This window comes from Phyllobates terribilis, unplaced genomic scaffold, assembly GCF_046119375.1.
Source record: "Phyllobates terribilis strain yellow unplaced genomic scaffold, ASM4611937v1 Scaffold_11__3_contigs__length_659146591, whole genome shotgun sequence".
NCBI classification, from domain to species: Eukaryota; Metazoa; Chordata; class Amphibia; order Anura; family Dendrobatidae; genus Phyllobates; species Phyllobates terribilis.
Window position 1 is genome coordinate 585,087,881 of NW_027362771.1, and position 19,183 is coordinate 585,107,063.

The 19,183-nt window shown below is 49.7% G+C and overlaps 1 protein-coding gene across 3 annotated transcripts in view; it reads left to right on the forward strand.

The window, feature by feature from the left end:
• Nucleotides 1-4,712: 4,712 nt before the first annotated feature.
• LOC141167018 (deoxyhypusine synthase-like) overlaps nt 4,713-19,183 on the forward strand; it is a 44,807-nt gene continuing 30,336 nt past the window's right edge. For 2 of the 3 annotated variants that reach the window (XM_073654306.1, XM_073654308.1), the window contains exons 1-8: nt 4,713-4,838; nt 6,560-7,039; nt 14,171-14,307; nt 14,686-14,814; nt 14,978-15,090; nt 17,037-17,128; nt 17,268-17,416; nt 18,816-18,929. In XM_073654306.1, the coding sequence (XP_073510407.1) occupies nt 6,628-7,039; nt 14,171-14,307; nt 14,686-14,814; nt 14,978-15,090; nt 17,037-17,128; nt 17,268-17,416; nt 18,816-18,929 (1,146 nt within the window). In that variant the 5' untranslated portion in view covers nt 4,713-4,838; nt 6,560-6,627. Of the gene's footprint in view, nt 4,839-6,559; nt 7,040-12,381; nt 12,489-14,170; nt 14,308-14,685; nt 14,815-14,977; nt 15,091-17,036; nt 17,129-17,267; nt 17,417-18,815; nt 18,930-19,183 lie in introns of those variants that run through there. The other variant, XM_073654307.1, reaches the window with a different exon arrangement.

The window sequence follows — 19,183 nt, forward strand, 5'->3', positions numbered from 1 at the left end:
CACCGGCAGGGTAATTTTTACACAAAAAATCTGCAGTAGTCTTAGGACTCAGTTCACAACATCTCTTACCACCTCCCCGGGCACTCTGGGACAACACTGGCGCCCCCGGAGAGTCCATAGAATGGTCCACTGCAGCCATTCCATATGGTGCCCACAGCTCCTGCGGTTCCTGCACCATGTCCAGAAAAAGTTTCCCAAATACCTGCTCCGGTCCCAACCGGTCCTTCAACCGCTCAATAGCTCCAGACAGATCTGCTGCTTTGCTCACAGCCATCGCGGTACACTGTTCACACTAGCACTTCATCGCTCTCCCGGAAAAATTTTCGTGGCCCCACCAAGCCACCGCAAAACGGGATTTGAGTGCGATGAGAATCTTCGCAACCCCGCCGAGTTGCCGCAAGATGCTTTATCCACACTCGTCGTCCTGTGCCGTTGCCCCTAGCAACCGGGGTTGTCGTTGCCACTAGCAACCGGGCTGCCGTTGCCCGCACTCTCGAACCATATGTAAGGCAGCGCTAGTCATCATACTGGGGGTAACTCGCTTCGCTGCGTCAATCAATGCACACGTGCAATGTCTTTACCTTTTTCACACAGTGTTGCAGTTTATTATGGCACTTCATAAACCGCTGTTCACACACAGTTCATCTTAGTCCGCCACCGGCAGGTTTACACACAAACAATTCATGAGCCAAGTGGCACACCGGCCCACTTGCTCCAGGGTACAGCTTACGGCAAGGTAATAAAGTAGCAATGTTCATATCACAATGTCCATATAGCACCGGGTATTACCTTTGCCGGGTATAGCTGTCTCAGTCCGTTACTCCGCCACCACTGTGGCTCTGCGGCTTCCCAGGTAGGGGTCTCCAGCCGTCGTTCCCTCAAAGGCCACTGACATCCACACAGGATCCAGGCGCTGCCTTCCAGGACTCTTACTCAAGCCGGCTCTCCCTCAAAGGCCACTGACATCCGCACAGGATCCAGGCTCGACCTTTCAGGTACCAGGCTTCACTTCAAAGCCGCTGCCTTCCAAGGCCACCAGCATCCGCACAGGATCTAGTCTTTGCCTTCAGGCTGCCAGGCTTCACGGTATCACGGTATCCCACACACACATGGGGAACAGGCCTCACGCCTCTCACACCGAACACACCTGTCTCAAATTAAGCAGGTTTATATATGCTGTGCACAGACAGCCTCATACTGACAGGACCTTGCTGATGTCACAGTCATGTGATCAGTCAGCTGTGTGTATAGGTCCTGTGTGCTGTCCCAGTCATGTATACAGAGCTTTACTGTGCATGCAGGACCTGGGTGATGTCACAGTCATGTGACCAGTCAGATAAAGGGGAAGGTACATGGTCCAGTAAGCACATCCTGGACCATTTACAGTAATGCTAGCAACCTGCTGCATTACAGTATATATATATGAACAGTATAGGAACATCACAGGCTGTGTATATAGATATGTATGTGTATGTGTATATATACGAGGGGCGTTCATTAAAGATTTCCCCTGACCCTCTTCTATTTATCACAGGATGCTAAAATTTCACATGTATAATGATATAAGTCTCTATAGGTTACGTGCCAATTTGCAGCTCAGAACTGATTACGGTCTTGATGTTACAGGTGCTGAAGTGGTGTGAGGTTTGATAATGGACCCAGTCATCAAGTTCCTGTACTTGAAAGGTCGCACCCCAGAGGAGACGTTCGATGACATGAAAGAGGTTTATGGTGATGATTCCCCATCAGATCATGTAGTCAAGAACTGGCATCGTCAATTGAAATGTGGTCGGACTTCGGTGCAAACAGTTCCAATTCCAGAGCGACCCCCATTCTGCTATTGAACACACCATTCAGCAAGTGGAAGTCGCCATTTTGGAAAATTGCAGCGTAACCATTCGCCATCTAGCCCAAAATGTCAAGATTAGTGTGGGGTCTGTGGAAAAAAATCATCCAAGACCATCTTCACATGCATAAGCTATCCGCTTGCTGGGTTCCCCGGCTGCTCGCACCTTTCCAGAAGCAAGAACGAGTCGAATGCTCTCAGGCTCAATTGACGATGTGCCATGGAAACCAGGAGGACTTTTACAACAGACTGATCACACAGAATGAAAGCTAAGTCCATCACTATGATCCTGAGACTAAAGTCCAGTCGATGCAATAGAAGCATCATGACTCACCGCCTCCAAAGAAGGCTGGTGGCCAACCCTCGGCAGGCCAGGTCATGCGCACAGTATTTTTGGACCAGCACGGAGTAGTATTGATGGATTTCCTAGCAAAGGGTACCATGATCACTGGGGCATACTATGCTTCACTGCTGCGGAAATTGCAGGAGGCCTTCAAAACCAAGAGACGTGGCATGTTCACCAAAGATGTCCGCCTTCTGCAAGACAATGCACCAGTTCACAACTCACATGATGCCAAAATGGAAGCTGCTCCTGTGGCTTTGAAATTGTACCGCACCCCCCTTATTCACCCGGCCTCGCACCATCGGACTTCCACCTCTTTCCCACAATGAAGTTATTTTTGAAGGACAAGCATTTTCCAGATGATGAGACTCTGATTTCCAAAGTCACAACGTGGCTTTTGGAGCAACCTGACAACTTCTACAAGCGAGGTGTTTACAGCTGCTTAAAGAGAGGGGGGAAGTGTGTGTCCTTAGGTGGCACCTATGTAGGAAAGGACTAATAACTGTGCCAAGTTTCATTGCTCTCAGTCCACAGGAAGTGGGTCAGGGGCCAGTGTGTGTGTGTACATGGATGCATATAATAAGCAGTATAGGAACATCATAGGCTGTGTATATGTGTGTGTGTGTGTATATATATATATATATATATATATATATATATATATATATATATATATATATATATATATATATATATATATATACAGTCATATGAAAAAGTTTGGGCACCCCTATTAATCTTCAGCTTATTGTTTTATATAAATTGGTGTTTTTGCACCAGCTATTTCAGCTTGATATATGTAATAACTGTTGGACACAGTAATGGTTCTGCCTTGAAATGAGGTTTATTGTACTAACAGAAAATGTGCAATCTGCATTCAAACAAAATTTGACAGGTGCATAAGTATGGGCACCTCACCAGAAAAGTGACATTAATATTAAGTAGATCCTCCTTTTGCAAAAATAACAGCCTCTAGTCGCTTCCTGTAGCTTTTAATGAGTTCCTGGATCCTGGATGAAGGTATTTTTGACCATTCCTCTTTACAAAACAATTCCAGTTCAGTTAAGTTTGATGGTCGCCGAGCATGGACAGCCCTCTTCAAATGATCCCACAGATGTTCAATGATATTCCGGTCTGGGGACTGGGATGGCCATTCCAGAACATTGTAATTGTTCCTCTGCATGAATGACTGAGTAGATTTGGAGCGGTGTTTTGGATCATTGTCTTGCTGAAAGATCCATCCCCTGCGTAACTTCAACTTTATCACCGATTCTTGAACATTATCGTCAAGAATCTGCTGATACTGAGTGGAATCCATGCGTCCCTCAACTTTAACAAGATTCCCGGTGCCGGCATTGGCCACACAGCCCCAAAGCATGATGGAACCTCCACCAAATTTTACTGTGGGTAGCAAGTGTTTTTCTTGGAATGCTGTGTTTTTTTGCCGCCATGCATAACGCCTTTTTGTATGACCAAACAACTCAATCTTGGTTTCATCAGTCCACAGGACCTTCTTCCAAAAAGAAATTGGCTTCTCCAAATGTGCTTTTGCATACCTCAGCCGACTCTGTTTGTGGCGTGCTTGCAGAAACGGCTTCTTTCGCATCACTCTCCCATACAGCTTCTCCTTGTGCAAAGTGCGTTGTATAGTTGACCGATGCACAGTGACACCATCTGCAGCAAGTTGATGCTGCAGCTCTCTGGAGGTGGTCTGAGGATTGTCCTTGACTGATCTCACCATTCTTCTTCTCTGCCTTTCTGATGTTTTTCTTGGCCTGCCACTTCTGGCCTTAACAAGAACTGTCCCTGTGTTCTTCCATTTCCTTACTATGTTCCTCACAGTGGAAACTGACAGGTTAAATCTCTGAGACAGCTTTTTGTATCCTTCCCCTGAACAACTATGTTGAATAACCTTTGTTTTCAGATCATTTGACAGTTGTTTTGAGGAGCCCATGATGCCACTCTTCAGTGGAGATTCAAACAGGAGAACAACTTGCAAGTGGCCACTTTAAGTAGCTTTTCTCATGATTGCATACACCTGGTTATGGAGTTCAAAGCTCAATGAGGTTACAAAACCAAAAAAAGTGCTGTAGTAAGTCAGTAAAAAGCAGGTAGGAGTATTTAAAACAAGAAAATGATAAGGGTGCCCATACTTATGCACCTGTCAAATTTTGTTTGAATGCAGATTGCACATTTTCTGTTAGTACAATAAACCTCATTTCAAGGCCGAAACATTACTGTGTCCAACAGTTATTACATATATCAAAGTGAAATAGCTGTTGCAAAAACACCAATTTTTATAAAACATTAAGCTTAAGATTAATAGGGGTGCCCAAACTTTTTCATATAACTGTATATATATATATATATATATATATATATGAGCAGTATAGGCACATCACAGGGTGTGTATGATTTTTTTCCATTGCTATGCCACCTGATCACCAGCAGGGTGCGCACTTTCCTAACAGAACGCAAGTCATAGCAGCTAATAGTCCATCCTGTAGCCACGCCCCCATCCCTTTTATTGGTGCCCTTACTGTTTCCACGGTTACACCTAGTCGCCGCTCCGCACAAGGTACAGAGAGTTCCTGTCGCCGTGACGTCATCTCCAGGCGTCGGCTGTTCGGGCGGTGTCCTAGGAGACAGGTGTGTAGAGCTGAAGAGAGTGAGAAACATGACGAAATGTCTATATGTCGGCGGTTACTCGGTGCTGCCCTCAGTGTAAGGCTCCTGTATAGCACTGCCCCTGTATACAGCCTGGCATGGGTCGGTATTGCCGGATCATCTCAGTAAATGGCTACTGAGCCTCATATAATGGGTATAAATGGTGTTACTGTGGGAATGCAGCAGATAACTGTAGGTATTGGGATAGTGATATGGGGCCTTAGAGGGGTTGTCAGGTCATGGTGATAACTAGGTGTTGTGATAGGGGTTGTCAGCGGCTGCACGAAAGGAAGGAAAGCCATAATAATCCACCATTCCTCTCCTTCTATCCAGCTGCTCTCTGGTAACTGTGGCGCCGCAGTGACATCATGCAGACACGTGACTGCTCCAGCCAATCCCCAGCCTCGGCTGTCTTGTGCTGTGATGGGCTGCAGCAGTCAGGTGATAGTGTGTGATGTCCGATGGCCTCTTCTACAGCCTTTTAGTCCGCAATCCCTTCTGCATAGCACAAACATACCCTTTATCATACAGTCCGGCCAATGGGTGTTGCTGGTCTGGATCCATCGCCTCCTCACTAGTCGCAAGCGCTGCCCTGTTGGTGTCATGTGCCTGCAATTGCAAGCAGGAGGATCAACACCAGCAACGCCCATCAGACCGGACCGCAGCCTATGGGGGTACAATAAATTGTATTTTTGTGCTATGCAGAGGGGATTGCGGACTTGTAGCTTACTAAAATGCCATAAAGTGGCCTGAAAGGTTATGACCGTACTTTATACAGGGAAAACCTGGTGACTGGCTCCCTCTAAAGGAGGACAAAAAAAGTGCGTGCACATTATAAAGGAAAAATCCACATTATATCTGTGCAAGATCTGATGTTCAGCTTGCAGGGGCAGATTTGACCATGGATTTTTAGCCCCCCTGTATTGAAAACCGTGAGATGTTCCAGGGATCAGCTGTAATGTGTTGGGGAACTCGCAAGCAATTGCTAAATTTACCTGCGGCGCCGTCACAGGAGTAATGCAGAGTTACACATTTCTCATTGAAATCAATGGGTTGTCCATGTTGTACAGAAAATTGCCAGGTACTCCCCAGCGAGACTCTTTGTAACCACCTGAGTTTGCGTGAATCGATAAGTGCGTCCCATACCATTGACCACAACAGCAGTGAGTGGCTCATAGGCGGATATTGGGGAGTACCACCTGACGACATCTGCAGCTCGCCTTTTGATTAGCCGGACTGGAACGACATCAGACCAGGCCAATGAATGAAAAGAAAAGACGCAGATGCCATCAGGGGAGAGCCTGTTCTCCTTTTCCCGTCCAGTGACCCCTGACCATTGTCACAGCTTTACACACAGCTCAGCATTCTGAGCTCTGCTAGACCTGCAGCAGAGAAAACGGTGATTGTATTACAACTGCTGCACCCAGTAAACTTAGTGACACATCGCTGGAATCAGAGTCTCTGCGTCTACACCATTCTGCTGTCATATTACATAGCCAAAGCTATTGATTGATTCCCTTAAACTAAAAATGGCCCTATTGTATTTGATAGTGGGTTTTGTGAACTAACAGCCCCTTTAGGTTTCTTTGGTGGCTGATGTGAATGATGGCCAATGCCGGGGAATTAGCAGATTATTATAATCTGCCGTTAGTTATTTACGCTTCCTCCTATCTTCCGTCTCATGGATTACTTTTGTCCTTTAGTTTTCCTGCCCTCGGTGTAGATGCACAGATAGGAACGTTCAGGGACTTTGCCCACCCTGATTATCACCATGGCAAGTGCTCGGGAGGCAGAGTCTGATAACGACTCTGATGGGGAAACAGGAGAAGACCCTGAAAGACAAGCAATGGATTATGTCTCAAGGGTCCTAAGTACCGTGACGCTACAAGACAAAGCCAGGCGACAGCCGCACACTCTGCCTGTGGAAGCCCAGGATGGGATCCAGCATGGCGGCCTGGATCTGAAGAAGTCTCCTGTATCGGGGGAGGACGTAGAGGTGACGTCGCTGCTGTTACTTCTTCCCCTGGAGCTTATTTTGCACATTCTGTCGTTTCTGGAAGCACGGTTCATCCTCGGTGTCCTCCCCCTGGTGTGCCGCATGCTCCGAGATATCGTGTCACAGAAGGTAACCTGGAGGCTGAGGGTTCAGAAGAAGATCAGCTCCAGTTACCCCGTGGTGGAACGTGAGTTATAATCCTGCAATTCATTAACCTCTGCTAATACACAGACATCAGGACACACGGACCTCTCCTCCTCCTAATACACAGACAATAGGACACACAGACCTCTCCTCCTCCTCCGACATCAGGAAACACAGACCTCTCCTCCTCCTCCGACATCAGGACACACAGACCTCTCCTCCTCCTCCTCCTCCTCCAACATCAGGACACACAGACCTCTCCTCCTCCTCCTCCTCCATCAGGACACACAGACCTCTCCTCCTCCTCCTCCTCCTCCGACATCAGGACACACAGACCTCTCCTCCTCCTCCGACATCAGGACACACAGACCTCTCCTCCTCCTCCGACATCAGGACACACAGACCTCTCCTCCTCCTCCGACATCAGGACACACAGACCTCTCCTCCTCCTCCTCCTCCGACATTAGGACACACAGATCTCTCCTCCTCCGACATCAGGACACACAGATCTCTCCTCCTCCTCCTCCGACATCAGGACACACAGACCTCTCCTCCTCCTCCGACATCAGGACACACAGACCTCTCCTCCTCCTCCGACATCAGGACACACAGACCTCTCCTCCGACATCAGGACACACAGACCTCTCCTCCTCCTCCTCCGACATCAGGACACACAGACCTCTCCTCCTCCGACATCAGGACACACAGACCTCTCCTCCTCCTCGGACATCAGGACACACAGACCTCTCCTCCTCCTCGGACATCAGGACACACAGACCTCTCCTCCTCCTCGGACATCAGGACACACAGACCTCTCCTCCTCCTCGGACATCAGGACTCACAGACCTCTCCTCCTCCTCGGACATCAGGACTCACAGACCTCTCCTCCTCCTCGGACATCAGGACTCACAGACCTCTCCTCCTCCTCGGACATCAGGACTCACAGACCTCTCCTCCTCGGACATCAGGACACACAGACCTCTCCTCCTCCTCCTCCGACATCAGGACACACAGACCTCTCCTCCTCCGACATCAGGTCACACAGACCTCTCCTCCTCCTCCTCCGACATCAGGACACACAGACCTCTCCTCCTCCGACATCAGGACACGCAAACCTCTCCTCCTCCGACATCAGGACACGTAAAAACCTTTCCTCCTCCTCCTTCTCCCCCGACATCAGGACACGTAAAAACCTTTCCTCCTCCTCCTCCCCCGACATCAGGACACGTAAAAACCTTTCCTCCTCCTCCTCCTCCTCCTCCCCCGACATCAGGACACGTAAAAACCTTTCCTCCTCCTCCTCCCCCGACATCAGGACACGTAAAAACCTTTCCTCCTCCTCCTCCTCCTCCCCCGACATCAGGACACGTAAAAACCTTTCCTCCTCCTCCTCCTCCTCCCCCGACATCAGGACACGTAAAAACCTTTCTTCCTCCTCCTCCTCCTCCCCCGACATCAGGACACGTAAAAACCTTTCCTCCTCCTCCGACATCAGGACACGTAAAAACCTTTCCTCCTCCTCCTCCTCCTCCTCCTCCGACATCAGGACACGTAAAAACCTCTCCTCCTCCTCCTCCTCCTCCTCCTCCTCCCACATCAGGACACGTAAAAACCTCCCCTCCTCCTCCTCCTCCTCCTCCTCCTCCTCCTCTCACATCAGGACACGTAAAAACCTCTCCTCCTCCTCCTCCTCCTCCCCCGACATCAGGACACGTAAAAACCTCTCCTCCTCTTCCTCCTCCTCCGACATCAAGACACGTAAAAACCTCTCCTCCTCCGACATCAAGACACACAGACCTCTCCTCCTCAGACATCAAGACACACAGACCTCTCCTCCTCCTCCTCAGACATCAAGACACACAGACCCTTCCTCCTCCTCAGACATCAAGAAACACAGACCCTTCCTCCTCCTCCTCCTCAGACATCAAGACACACAGACCTCTCCTCCTCCTCCTCCTCAGACATCAAGACACACAGACCTCTCCTCCTCCTCCTCCTCAGACATCAAGACACACAGACCCTTCCTCCTCCTCCTCCTCCTCCGACATCAAGACACACAGACCTCTCCTCCTCCGACATCAGGACACACAGACCTCTCCTCCTCCAACATCAGGACACGCAGACCCCTCCTCCTCCTCCTCCATCAGGACACGTAAAAACCTCTCCTCCTCCATCAGGACACGTAAAAACCTCTCCTCCTCCATCAGGACACGTAAAAACCTCTCCTCCTCCTCCGACATCAGGACGCGCAAACCTCTCCTCCTCCTCCGACATCAGGACACGCAAACCTCTCCTCCTCCGACATCAGGACACGTAAAAACCTCTCCTCCTCCGACATCAGGACACGTAAAAACCTCTAATCCTCCTCCTTCTCCTCCGACATCAGGACACGTAAAAACATCTCCTCCTCCTCCTCCTCCTCCTCCGACATCAGGACACGTAAAAACCTCTCCCCCTCCTCCGACATCAGGACACGTAAAAACCTCTCCTCCTCCTCCTCCGACATCAGGACACGCAAACCTCTCCTCCTCCTCCGACATCAGGACACGCAAACCTCTCCTCCTCCTCCTCCTCCTCCTCCGACATCAGGACACGTAAAAACCTCTCCTCCTCCGACATCAGGACACGTAAAAACCTCTAATCCTCCTCCTCCTCCTCCTCCTCCTCCAACGACATCAGGACACGTAAAAACATCTCCTCCGACATCAAGACACACAGACCTCTCCTCCTCAGACATCAAGACACACAGACCTCTCCTCCTCCTCCTCAGACATCAAGACACACAGACCCTTCCTCCTCCTCCTACATCAGGACACACAGACCTCTCCTCCTCCGACATTAGGACACACAGACCCCTCCTCCTCCTCCGACATCAGGACACGTAAAAACATCTCCTCCTCCTCCTCCTCCTCCTCCTCCTCCTCCTCCTCCTCCTCTTCCTCCTCTTCCTCCTCCATCAGGACACGTAAAAACCTCTCCTCCTCCGACATCAGGACACGCAAACCTCTCCTCCTCCTCCTCCGACATCAGGACACGCAAACCTCTCCTCCGACATCAGGACACGCAAACCTCTCCTCCTCCTCCTCCTCCATCAGGACACGTAAAAACCTCTCCTCCTCCGACATCAGGACACGTAAAAACCTCTAATCCTCCTCCTCCTCCGACATCAGGACACGTAAAAACATCTCCTCCTCCTCCTCCGACATCAGGACACGTAAAAACCTCTCCCCCCTCCTCCTCCTCCGACATCAGGACACGTAAAAACCTCTCCCCCCTCCTCCGACATCAGGACACGTAAAAACCTCTCGACCTCTCCTCCTCAGACATCAAGACACACAGACCTCTCCTCCTCCTCCTCAGATATCAAGACACACTGACCCTTCCTCCTCCTCCTCCTACATCAGGACACACAGACCTCTCCTCCTCCGACATCAGGACACACAGACCCCTCCTCCTCCTCCGACATCAGGACACGTAAAAACCTCTCCTCCTCCATCAGGACACGTAAAAACCTCTCCTCCTCCTCCGACATCAGGACACGTAAACCTCTCCTCCTCCGACATCAGGACACGCAAACCACTCCTCCTCCTCCTCCTCTGACATCAGGACACGTAAAAACCTCTCCTCCTCCTCCTCCTCCTCTGACATCAGGACACGTAAAAACCTTTCCTCCTCCTCCTCCCCCGACATCAGGACACGTAAAAACCTTTCTTCCTCCTCCTCCTCCTCCCCCGACATCAGGACACGTAAAAACCTTTCCTCCTCCTCCTCCGACATCAGGACACGTAAAAACTTTTCCTCCTCCTCCTCCTCCCCCGACATCAGGACACGTAAAAACCTTTCCTCCTCCTCCTCCTCCGACATCAGGACACGTAAAAACCTCTCCTCCTCCTCCTCCTCCTCCTCCTCCTCCTCCTCCTCCCACATCAGGACACGTAAAAACCTCCCCTCCTCCTCCTCCTCCTCCTCCTCCTCCTCCTCCTCTCACATCAGGACACGTAAAAACCTCTCCTCCTCCTCCTCCTCCCCCGACATCAGGACACGTAAAAACCTCTCCTCCTCTTCCTCCTCCTCCGACATCAAGACACGTAAAAACCTCTCCTCCTCCGACATCAAGACACACAGACCTCTCCTCCTCAGACATCAAGACACACAGACCTCTCCTCCTCCTCCTCCTCAGACATCAAGACACACAGACCCTTCCTCCTCCTCAGACATCAAGACACACAGACCCTTCCTCCTCCTCCTCCTCAGACATCAAGACACACAGACCTCTCCTCCTCCTCCTCCTCCTCAGACATCAAGACACACAGACCTCTCCTCCTCCTCCTCCTCAGACATCAAGACACACAGACCTCTCCTCCTCCTCCTCCTCAGACATCAAGACACACAGACCCTTCCTCCTCCTCCTCCTCCTCCGACATCAAGACACACAGACCTCTCCTCCTCCGACATCAGGACACACAGACCTCTCCTCCTCCAACATCAGGACACGCAGACCCCTCCTCCTCCTCCTCCATCAGGACACGTAAAAACCTCTCCTCCTCCATCAGGACACGTAAAAACCTCTCCTCCTCCATCAGGACACGTAAAAACCTCTCCTCCTCCTCCGACATCAGGACGCGCAAACCTCTCCTCCTCCTCCGACATCAGGACACGCAAACCTCTCCTCCTCCGACATCAGGACACGTAAAAACCTCTCCTCCTCCGACATCAGGACACGTAAAAACCTCTAATCCTCCTCCTTCTCCTCCGACATCAGGACACGTAAAAACATCTCCTCCTCCTCCTCCTCCTCCGACATCAGGACACGTAAAAACCTCTCCCCCTCCTCCGACATCAGGACACGTAAAAACCTCTCCTCCTCCTCCTCCGACATCAGGACACGCAAACCTCTCCTCCTCCTCCGACATCAGGACACGCAAACCTCTCCTCCTCCGACATCAGGACACGCAAACCTCTCCTCCTCCTCCTCCTCCTCCTCCGACATCAGGACACGTAAAAACCTCTCCTCCGACATCAGGACACGTAAAAACCTCTAATCCTCCTCCTCCGACGACGACGACATCAGGACACGTAAAAACATCTCCGACGACATCAAGACACACAGACCTCTCCTCCTCAGACATCAAGACACACAGACCTCTCCTCCTCCTCCTCAGACATCAAGACACACAGACCCTTCCTCCTCCTCCTACATCAGGACACACAGACCTCTCCTCCTCCGACATTAGGACACACAGACCCCTCCTCCTCCTCCGACATCAGGACACGTAAAAACATCTCCTCCTCCTCCTCCTCCTCCTCCTCCTCCTCCTCCTCCTCCTCTTCCTCCTCTTCCTCCTCCATCAGGACACGTAAAAACCTCTCCTCCTCCGACATCAGGACACGCAAACCTCTCCTCCTCCTCCTCCGACATCAGGACACGCAAACCTCTCCTCCGACATCAGGACACGCAAACCTCTCCTCCTCCTCCTCCTCCATCAGGACACGTAAAAACCTCTCCTCCTCCGACATCAGGACACGTAAAAACCTCTAATCCTCCTCCTCCTCCGACATCAGGACACGTAAAAACATCTCCTCCTCCGACATCAGGACACGTAAAAACCTCTCCCCCTCCTCCTCCTCCGACATCAGGACATGTAAAAACCTCTCCCCCCTCCTCCGACATCAGGACACGTAAAAACCTCTCCCCCTCCTCCTCCTCCGACATCAAGACACACAGACCTCTCCTCCTCAGACATCAAGACACACAGACCTCTCCTCCTCCTCCTCAGATATCAAGACACACTGACCCTTCCTCCTCCTCCTCCTACATCAGGACACACAGACCTCTCCTCCTCCGACATCAGGACACACAGACCCCTCCTCCTCCTCCGACATCAGGACACGTAAAAACCTCTCCTCCTCCATCAGGACACGTAAAAACCTCTCCTCCTCCTCCGACATCAGGACACGTAAACCTCTCCTCCTCCGACATCAGGACACGCAAACCACTCCTCCTCCTCCTCCTCTGACATCAGGACACGTAAAAACCTCTCCTCCTCCTCCTCCTCTGACATCAGGACACGTAAAAACCTCTCCTCCTCCTCCTCCTCCTCCTCCTCCTCCGACATCAGGACACGTAAAAACCTCTCCTCCGACATCAGGACACGTAAAAACCTCTCCTCCGACATCAGGACACGTAAAAACCTCTCCTCCGACATCAGGACACGTAAAAACCTCTCCTCCTCCTCCTCCTCCTCCTCCTCCTCCGACATCAGGACACGCAAACCACTCCTCCTCCTCCGACATCAGGACACGTAAAAACCTCTAATCCTCCTCCTCCTCCGACATCAGGACACGCAAACCACTACTCCTCCGACATCAGGACACGTAAAAACCTCTCCTCCTCCTCCTCCGACATCAGGACACGTAAAAACCTCTAATCCTCCTCCTCCTCCGACATCAGGACACGTAAAAACCTCTCCTCCTCCTCTGACATCAGGACACATAAAAACATCTCCTCCTCCTCTGACATCAGGACACATAAAAACATCTCCTCCTCCTCCGAATTCAGGACACGTAAAAACCCCTCCTCCTCCGAATTTAGGACACGTAAAAACCTCTCCTCCTCCGACATCAGGACACGTAAAAACCTCTCCCCCTCCTCCTCCGACATCAGGACACGTAAAAACCTCTAATCCTCCTCCTCCTCCGACATCAGGACACGTAAAAACATCTCCTCCTCCGACATCAAGACACGTAAAAACCCCTCCTCCTCCTCCTCCTCCGACATCAGGACACGTAAAAACATCTCCTCCTCCTCCGACATCAGGACACGTAAAAACCTCTCCCCCCTCCTCCTCCTCCTCCGACATCAGGACACGTAAAAGCCTCTCCTCCTCCTCCGACATCAGGACACGTAAAAGCCTCTCCTCCTCCGACATCAGGACACGTGAAAACATCTCCTCCTCCTCCGACATCAGGACACGTAAAAACCCCTCCTCCTCCTCCTCCTCCTCCTCCTCCGACATCAGGACACGTAAAAACATCTCCTCCTCCTCCGACATCAGGACACGTAAAAACCTCTCCCCCCTCCTCCTCCTCCTCCGACATCAGGACACGTAAAAACCTCTCCTCCTCCTAATACACAGACATATTTGTTCCCTCCCTTTTCTTCATCCTTTCACAGAAGAGAACTTGGATTGGCCAGCTGCCTGTATAGAGCTGGAGGAGCAGCTCTCCCATTGGTCAGATAATGGGACGCTAGAACATTTCTCATTGGCTGACGGCCATTACGCCCCGGTGGACGCGGTTCTCCTGTTACAGGTGTGTCCGTCTGTCCTTCCCCTCGGATCTGTGTGCTCCTGTACCTGTAGCTCCTTTCTAATGTCCATAAAATACACATGTTGTGTGTGTGTGTGTGTGTGTGTGTGTGTGTGTGTGTGTGTGTGTGTGTGTGTGTCTCCCGGTGCTGGACCTCCACAGTGGTCCCCGGTGCTGGACCTCCACAGTGGTCCCTGGTGCTGGACCTCCACAGTAGTCCCCGGTGCTGGACCTCCACAGTGGTCCCCGGTGCTGGACCTCCACAGTGGTCCCCGGTGCTGGACCTCCACAGTGGTCCCCGGTACACGCTCTCACCTGCTCGCACAGGTCGTCTTTCTTCATTTTCATGATCGTTCGGCTTTCTTCTACTTCTCTCCTCAGGATGGCTCTCTGTGTGTGTCTGGGTCTCGGGACAGGAATGTCTGCCTCTGGAATCTACAAAACCTGGGAAAAGACCAAGAGAAGGTCTCCGTGAAGCCCTTAGGGAAAGACAAGACCGGCACACACAAGGTATGGACAGTGCAGTTCACTACTGTTACACCAGAGGACGCTACGAGAGTCACAATAGGTGTAAGATCATACCTGCAGCACTAGGTTGGCAGCTGCTAGGGGCCCCTGCCCTGGCCTTGGTGGAGCTGGGCCCCATAGTTACGTGTGTTGTCATTCCTCATAGGGCTGGGCCTGGTCGCTTGCCTCCTGTGAGGATCGGGTCTGCTCCGGGTCCTGGGACAGCACCATGAAGATCTGGGATATTGGGGCTGAAGGTCAACTGCTTCAGGATATCAAGTAAGACCCCCTTGAAATGAGAATCTCCCTGTCCTGTTATTTCAGACTGTCAGATAACGTTTCACTACTCCTCATAATTAAAATGTAAGAGAAACTTTTTAGTATGTAGTAGCTGCTGGAGATTGTGGGGTCTGGGTCATGAGACCCCCTATGGACATTCGAGCTGTGAAGTGCTCAGGCTATGCAGTGTATGGGCTCAGTGGACACTCTGTGGATGTGTACACTGCTCCTTCACAGGCGCCACTGCGTGCACGCTCGTTCATAGGCGCCGCTTCGTGCACGCTCGTTCATAGGTGCCGCTGCGTGCACGCTCCTTCCCAGGCGCCGCTTCGTGCACGCTCCTTCACCGGCGCCGCTGCGTGCACTCTCCTTCACCGGCGCCGCTGCGTGCACTCTCCTTCACAGGCGCCGCTGCGTGCACTCTCCTTCACAGGCGCAGCACTTCTATCTCTTGTATTAAACAATGTATGCAGTATCAAGACTCAAGACCCCCACCAATCAACCATGATGAACGGGGGGCTACATCACTACATCATAGGAAAAAGTCTTTCATGTTTAGTTCTATGTACACAGCTGCACTGTCCACAAAGGTTCACATACTTTTCATACTAAAAATTGGTAGAGAGGAGAGCCGCCAGCCAGCACACTCCAGTCCTCAGTAATAGTTAGCGACGTTTCGCCAGGAGCGCCTCGCTAGGGTCTCCAGATTATTCTTTTTTTTGTAGTGTTCTTTGTAGTTTTAAAGCCTTAAAGGGATTTTGTCTTTATGCCGAATGTTTAAAATTGCAAAGTGCTTGTAAAAACAAAACAAAGGGCAATTTTTCAATTTATTTCTTACTAAAAGAAAAACAAATATCTCTATTCTTCAGAATGGAAGAATTTTTAATTGTAATGTGTCCTACGTTCTGCTTTGGTCACCTAGACCTGCTCGGTTATGGACTCTGCTATAGAGCTTGTATGTACTGCTGCTGGAGTTGGGCAGATCCTGCGATCCGGACTGCCGAAGGGCCCCTGCTCTGCTCTGGTGCTGCCTCTGTTTGCCACATTGGGAAGGGTGTAGTTTTGGGCCAGTGCCCCTGTGGCAACCATGCTGCTTGGCCATAAGTGTCAATATTTAGGAGCGCACTGCCTCCAGCAAGCAAGAAGACCGGAGGCAGAGGAGCGGTGCGCTCCTGAACATCGGATCATGAGAATATCCGTCTAATACAATATTAACTTTGGATGTACATTCAGATTCAGTAGACGGTGCAGAAGCCCTCTAGTGCAAGGCGACCGTCCTGTGAGCCGGATATAATAACCTCAGGATGGCCAGCTGGTGACTGCTGGGACTGTCAGTGATGGCATCAGTAGGATCAAGCTGCATATTACATCTATAAACTGAGCCATGTTCCTCCATGACCCAGGGCAGGTCCACAAGACGTGTTTCTGCTCATTCATCCTTACACACATGCTCATTTGTATATGATACCGTCCGTCCTCTTTATGTGTATTAGGGGCTTCAGGATTACCCCCTCTCTGAAATAATTAGTCAGGGTCACGAGTTTGATCACCTCCGATCCTGTGCTCACAGGAGATGAGGCTCGGATCACACTACTGATTGGTGTCCAGCTTTTCTGTTCCATAATGTGAACTCCTGCAAGAAACCCATGCATATGATGGATACTAATGGCACCGGACAGACCCCACTGAGTGTGTCGGGGGGGTGTTTGCATAGCTCAGTCCCAGCAGATTTAGATTGAATCCACCATTGATGTGCAGATAAATATCTAACATGGAAGCACGGTCCCTGCATCACCCCCGATGACTGGAAGAGAGCGGCTGCAGGGATAACAGAACTTCATTTTCTTCCTGTAGCCGCTGCTATAGTCAGGATGTAAATGCTATAACAAGATATTGGTGACTTACAATGACAGAATCCATGTTATCTCGCCCTTGTCTCTATACAGGGGGCGAGCTGCAATCCTTTGCCTGGCGTACCTGCCGGACATCCTGGTGGCTGGATCCTACGATAAGAGAGTGAGTGTGTATGACCCAAGAGGTGAGATACCGTGTGGGGGAATGGTTACCTGGCCCTGCGCCGCCCTGATTACAGCCCTCTCATTGCCATATACAGTATTCTATAGATTTATTGTACTACCTAAAGGTCCGGTGACTTTTTCTACCAATTCTCTTTTCAGCTTCTTCGCCATTGATAAAGTCTCGCAAGATCCATTCCAGCCCGGTGTTATCGCTTGCTGCCGACGACCGTCACATCGTGTCTGGGAGTGAGGACAGGACCTTGGTTGTGTTTGACCGCAGGGTTAATGCTGTTTTACAGAGAATACAGGTGGGATTATAGTGTCATTCCCCATCTGCTTCCTAGAAAGTGATTCCACTTGTCCAGCACCTTAATGTGCAGGGTGGGCCATTTATATGGGTACACCTAAATTACATGGGAATGCTTGGTGACATCAACTTCCTGTTTGTGGCACATTAGTATATGGGAGGGGGAAAACTTTTCCAGATGGCTGGTGACCATGGCGGCCATTTTGAAGTCGGCCATTTTGGATCTAACTTTATTTTTTTTCAGGCTATAACTTCTGGGATCAGAGATGACTCTGATCCCAGCATTTTAACCCCTGGGATGCCATCGTCAATAGCTCCAGCAGCATCCAAGCAGTTAGGCATATAGGACTGACTCCCTCTATTTTCCCCAGTGAATTAAAAAAAAAACTGATCACAAAGGTACAATTGGGGGAGGAAGGTTGATCTTGATGGAGCTAAGTCTTTATTCAACCTGTGTTACTATGATACATGTGCCCCAAAATGGCACCAACCAAGCAAACATGGCTGCATCGGTGCAAAAATAAAGAAAAAGTCATGGATCTCAGAATATGGCACAAACTAATGTTCTTTCTTTCCTTTTTTATTTTGATACATGACTATATAAATTGCTGTGATTGCGGTGACCCTCACCCGAGACCGCAGGGAACGCTTTAAAAAATGTAATAAAAAAAAAATGGATTTTTTTTAAATATATCTTTCACCACATTCTACATTTAATTACAGTAAATAATCCTATTAAAAAATGTGACTTCTCAAGTCAACATGTAAACCAAATGCGGGGGTGAAAAACTGAAAGTTGGTTGCATATTAAACAGAAATTGTGGTTAAAAAAAATACCTCTCTATAGTAAGTATTGGGCCTGAATCACACATGCAGTTTATGATGGGGTTTTTTTTCTTCTTTTTTTTTGAAGCCAGAAGTGGATCCAGCAGGAAAAAGGAAAAAATGACATTTTTTAATTCTTCCCAAATTCATTCTTCTTGGACTTTTATATTATTTTTATTTTTTTTAAAGCCAGAAATGGATCTAGCAAGGAGAATAAATAATTATTTTATACTTTCCATTCCTTCTAAATTCAGTCTTTTTTGGAGGTAATTAAAGAAGGAATAGGAAAGATAAAATACTTTTTTTTTATTATTCTTATTCTTGCTGGATCCACTTCTGGCTGTAAATAAAAAAAAACCTAAAAAACCCCAAACATATGCCCAGCAATGTGAAAATGACTCGCGTAGGTTCCGTCATAAGTCATCCAAAATAACAGAGAAATGCTTCAGGGGAAAACATTGCGAACATTTTCCTAAAGTGCCTTCTGCTTAGAAAACTACGGTGTACAAAAGACGCCATGTGCCCGTATAGAGATGCAGCGGGGGCTAATCACTTCTTCTTTCTCGCCACCTCAGCTGGAGAACTACCTCTTCTGCATGTCCTATGAAGCTCCACAGCTATGGGCCGGAGACAACCAAGGCCTGATCCACGTGTACGGGAGCCACGGAGGGACATTCCAGCACCTGCGGGTACAGAACATTGCAGTTTGCTATCAGTTATCTGCATCCAAAAAGTACAGTGCCATCTGTGCCATAGATGCAGACGCGGGTATGAACCCATGCCCCAAGTATTGCTTAAACCAGGAGGGAAAGCAGCCGCTGAGTCTGCACACAGCTGAAGTGTTAGGTAGCGTCAGTATATGGCACATAGTGATTGTATATCCTATATATAACCCTATTATTACCAACCTCGTTTTCTTCCCCTTCTTTCTAATCTCTCCTCT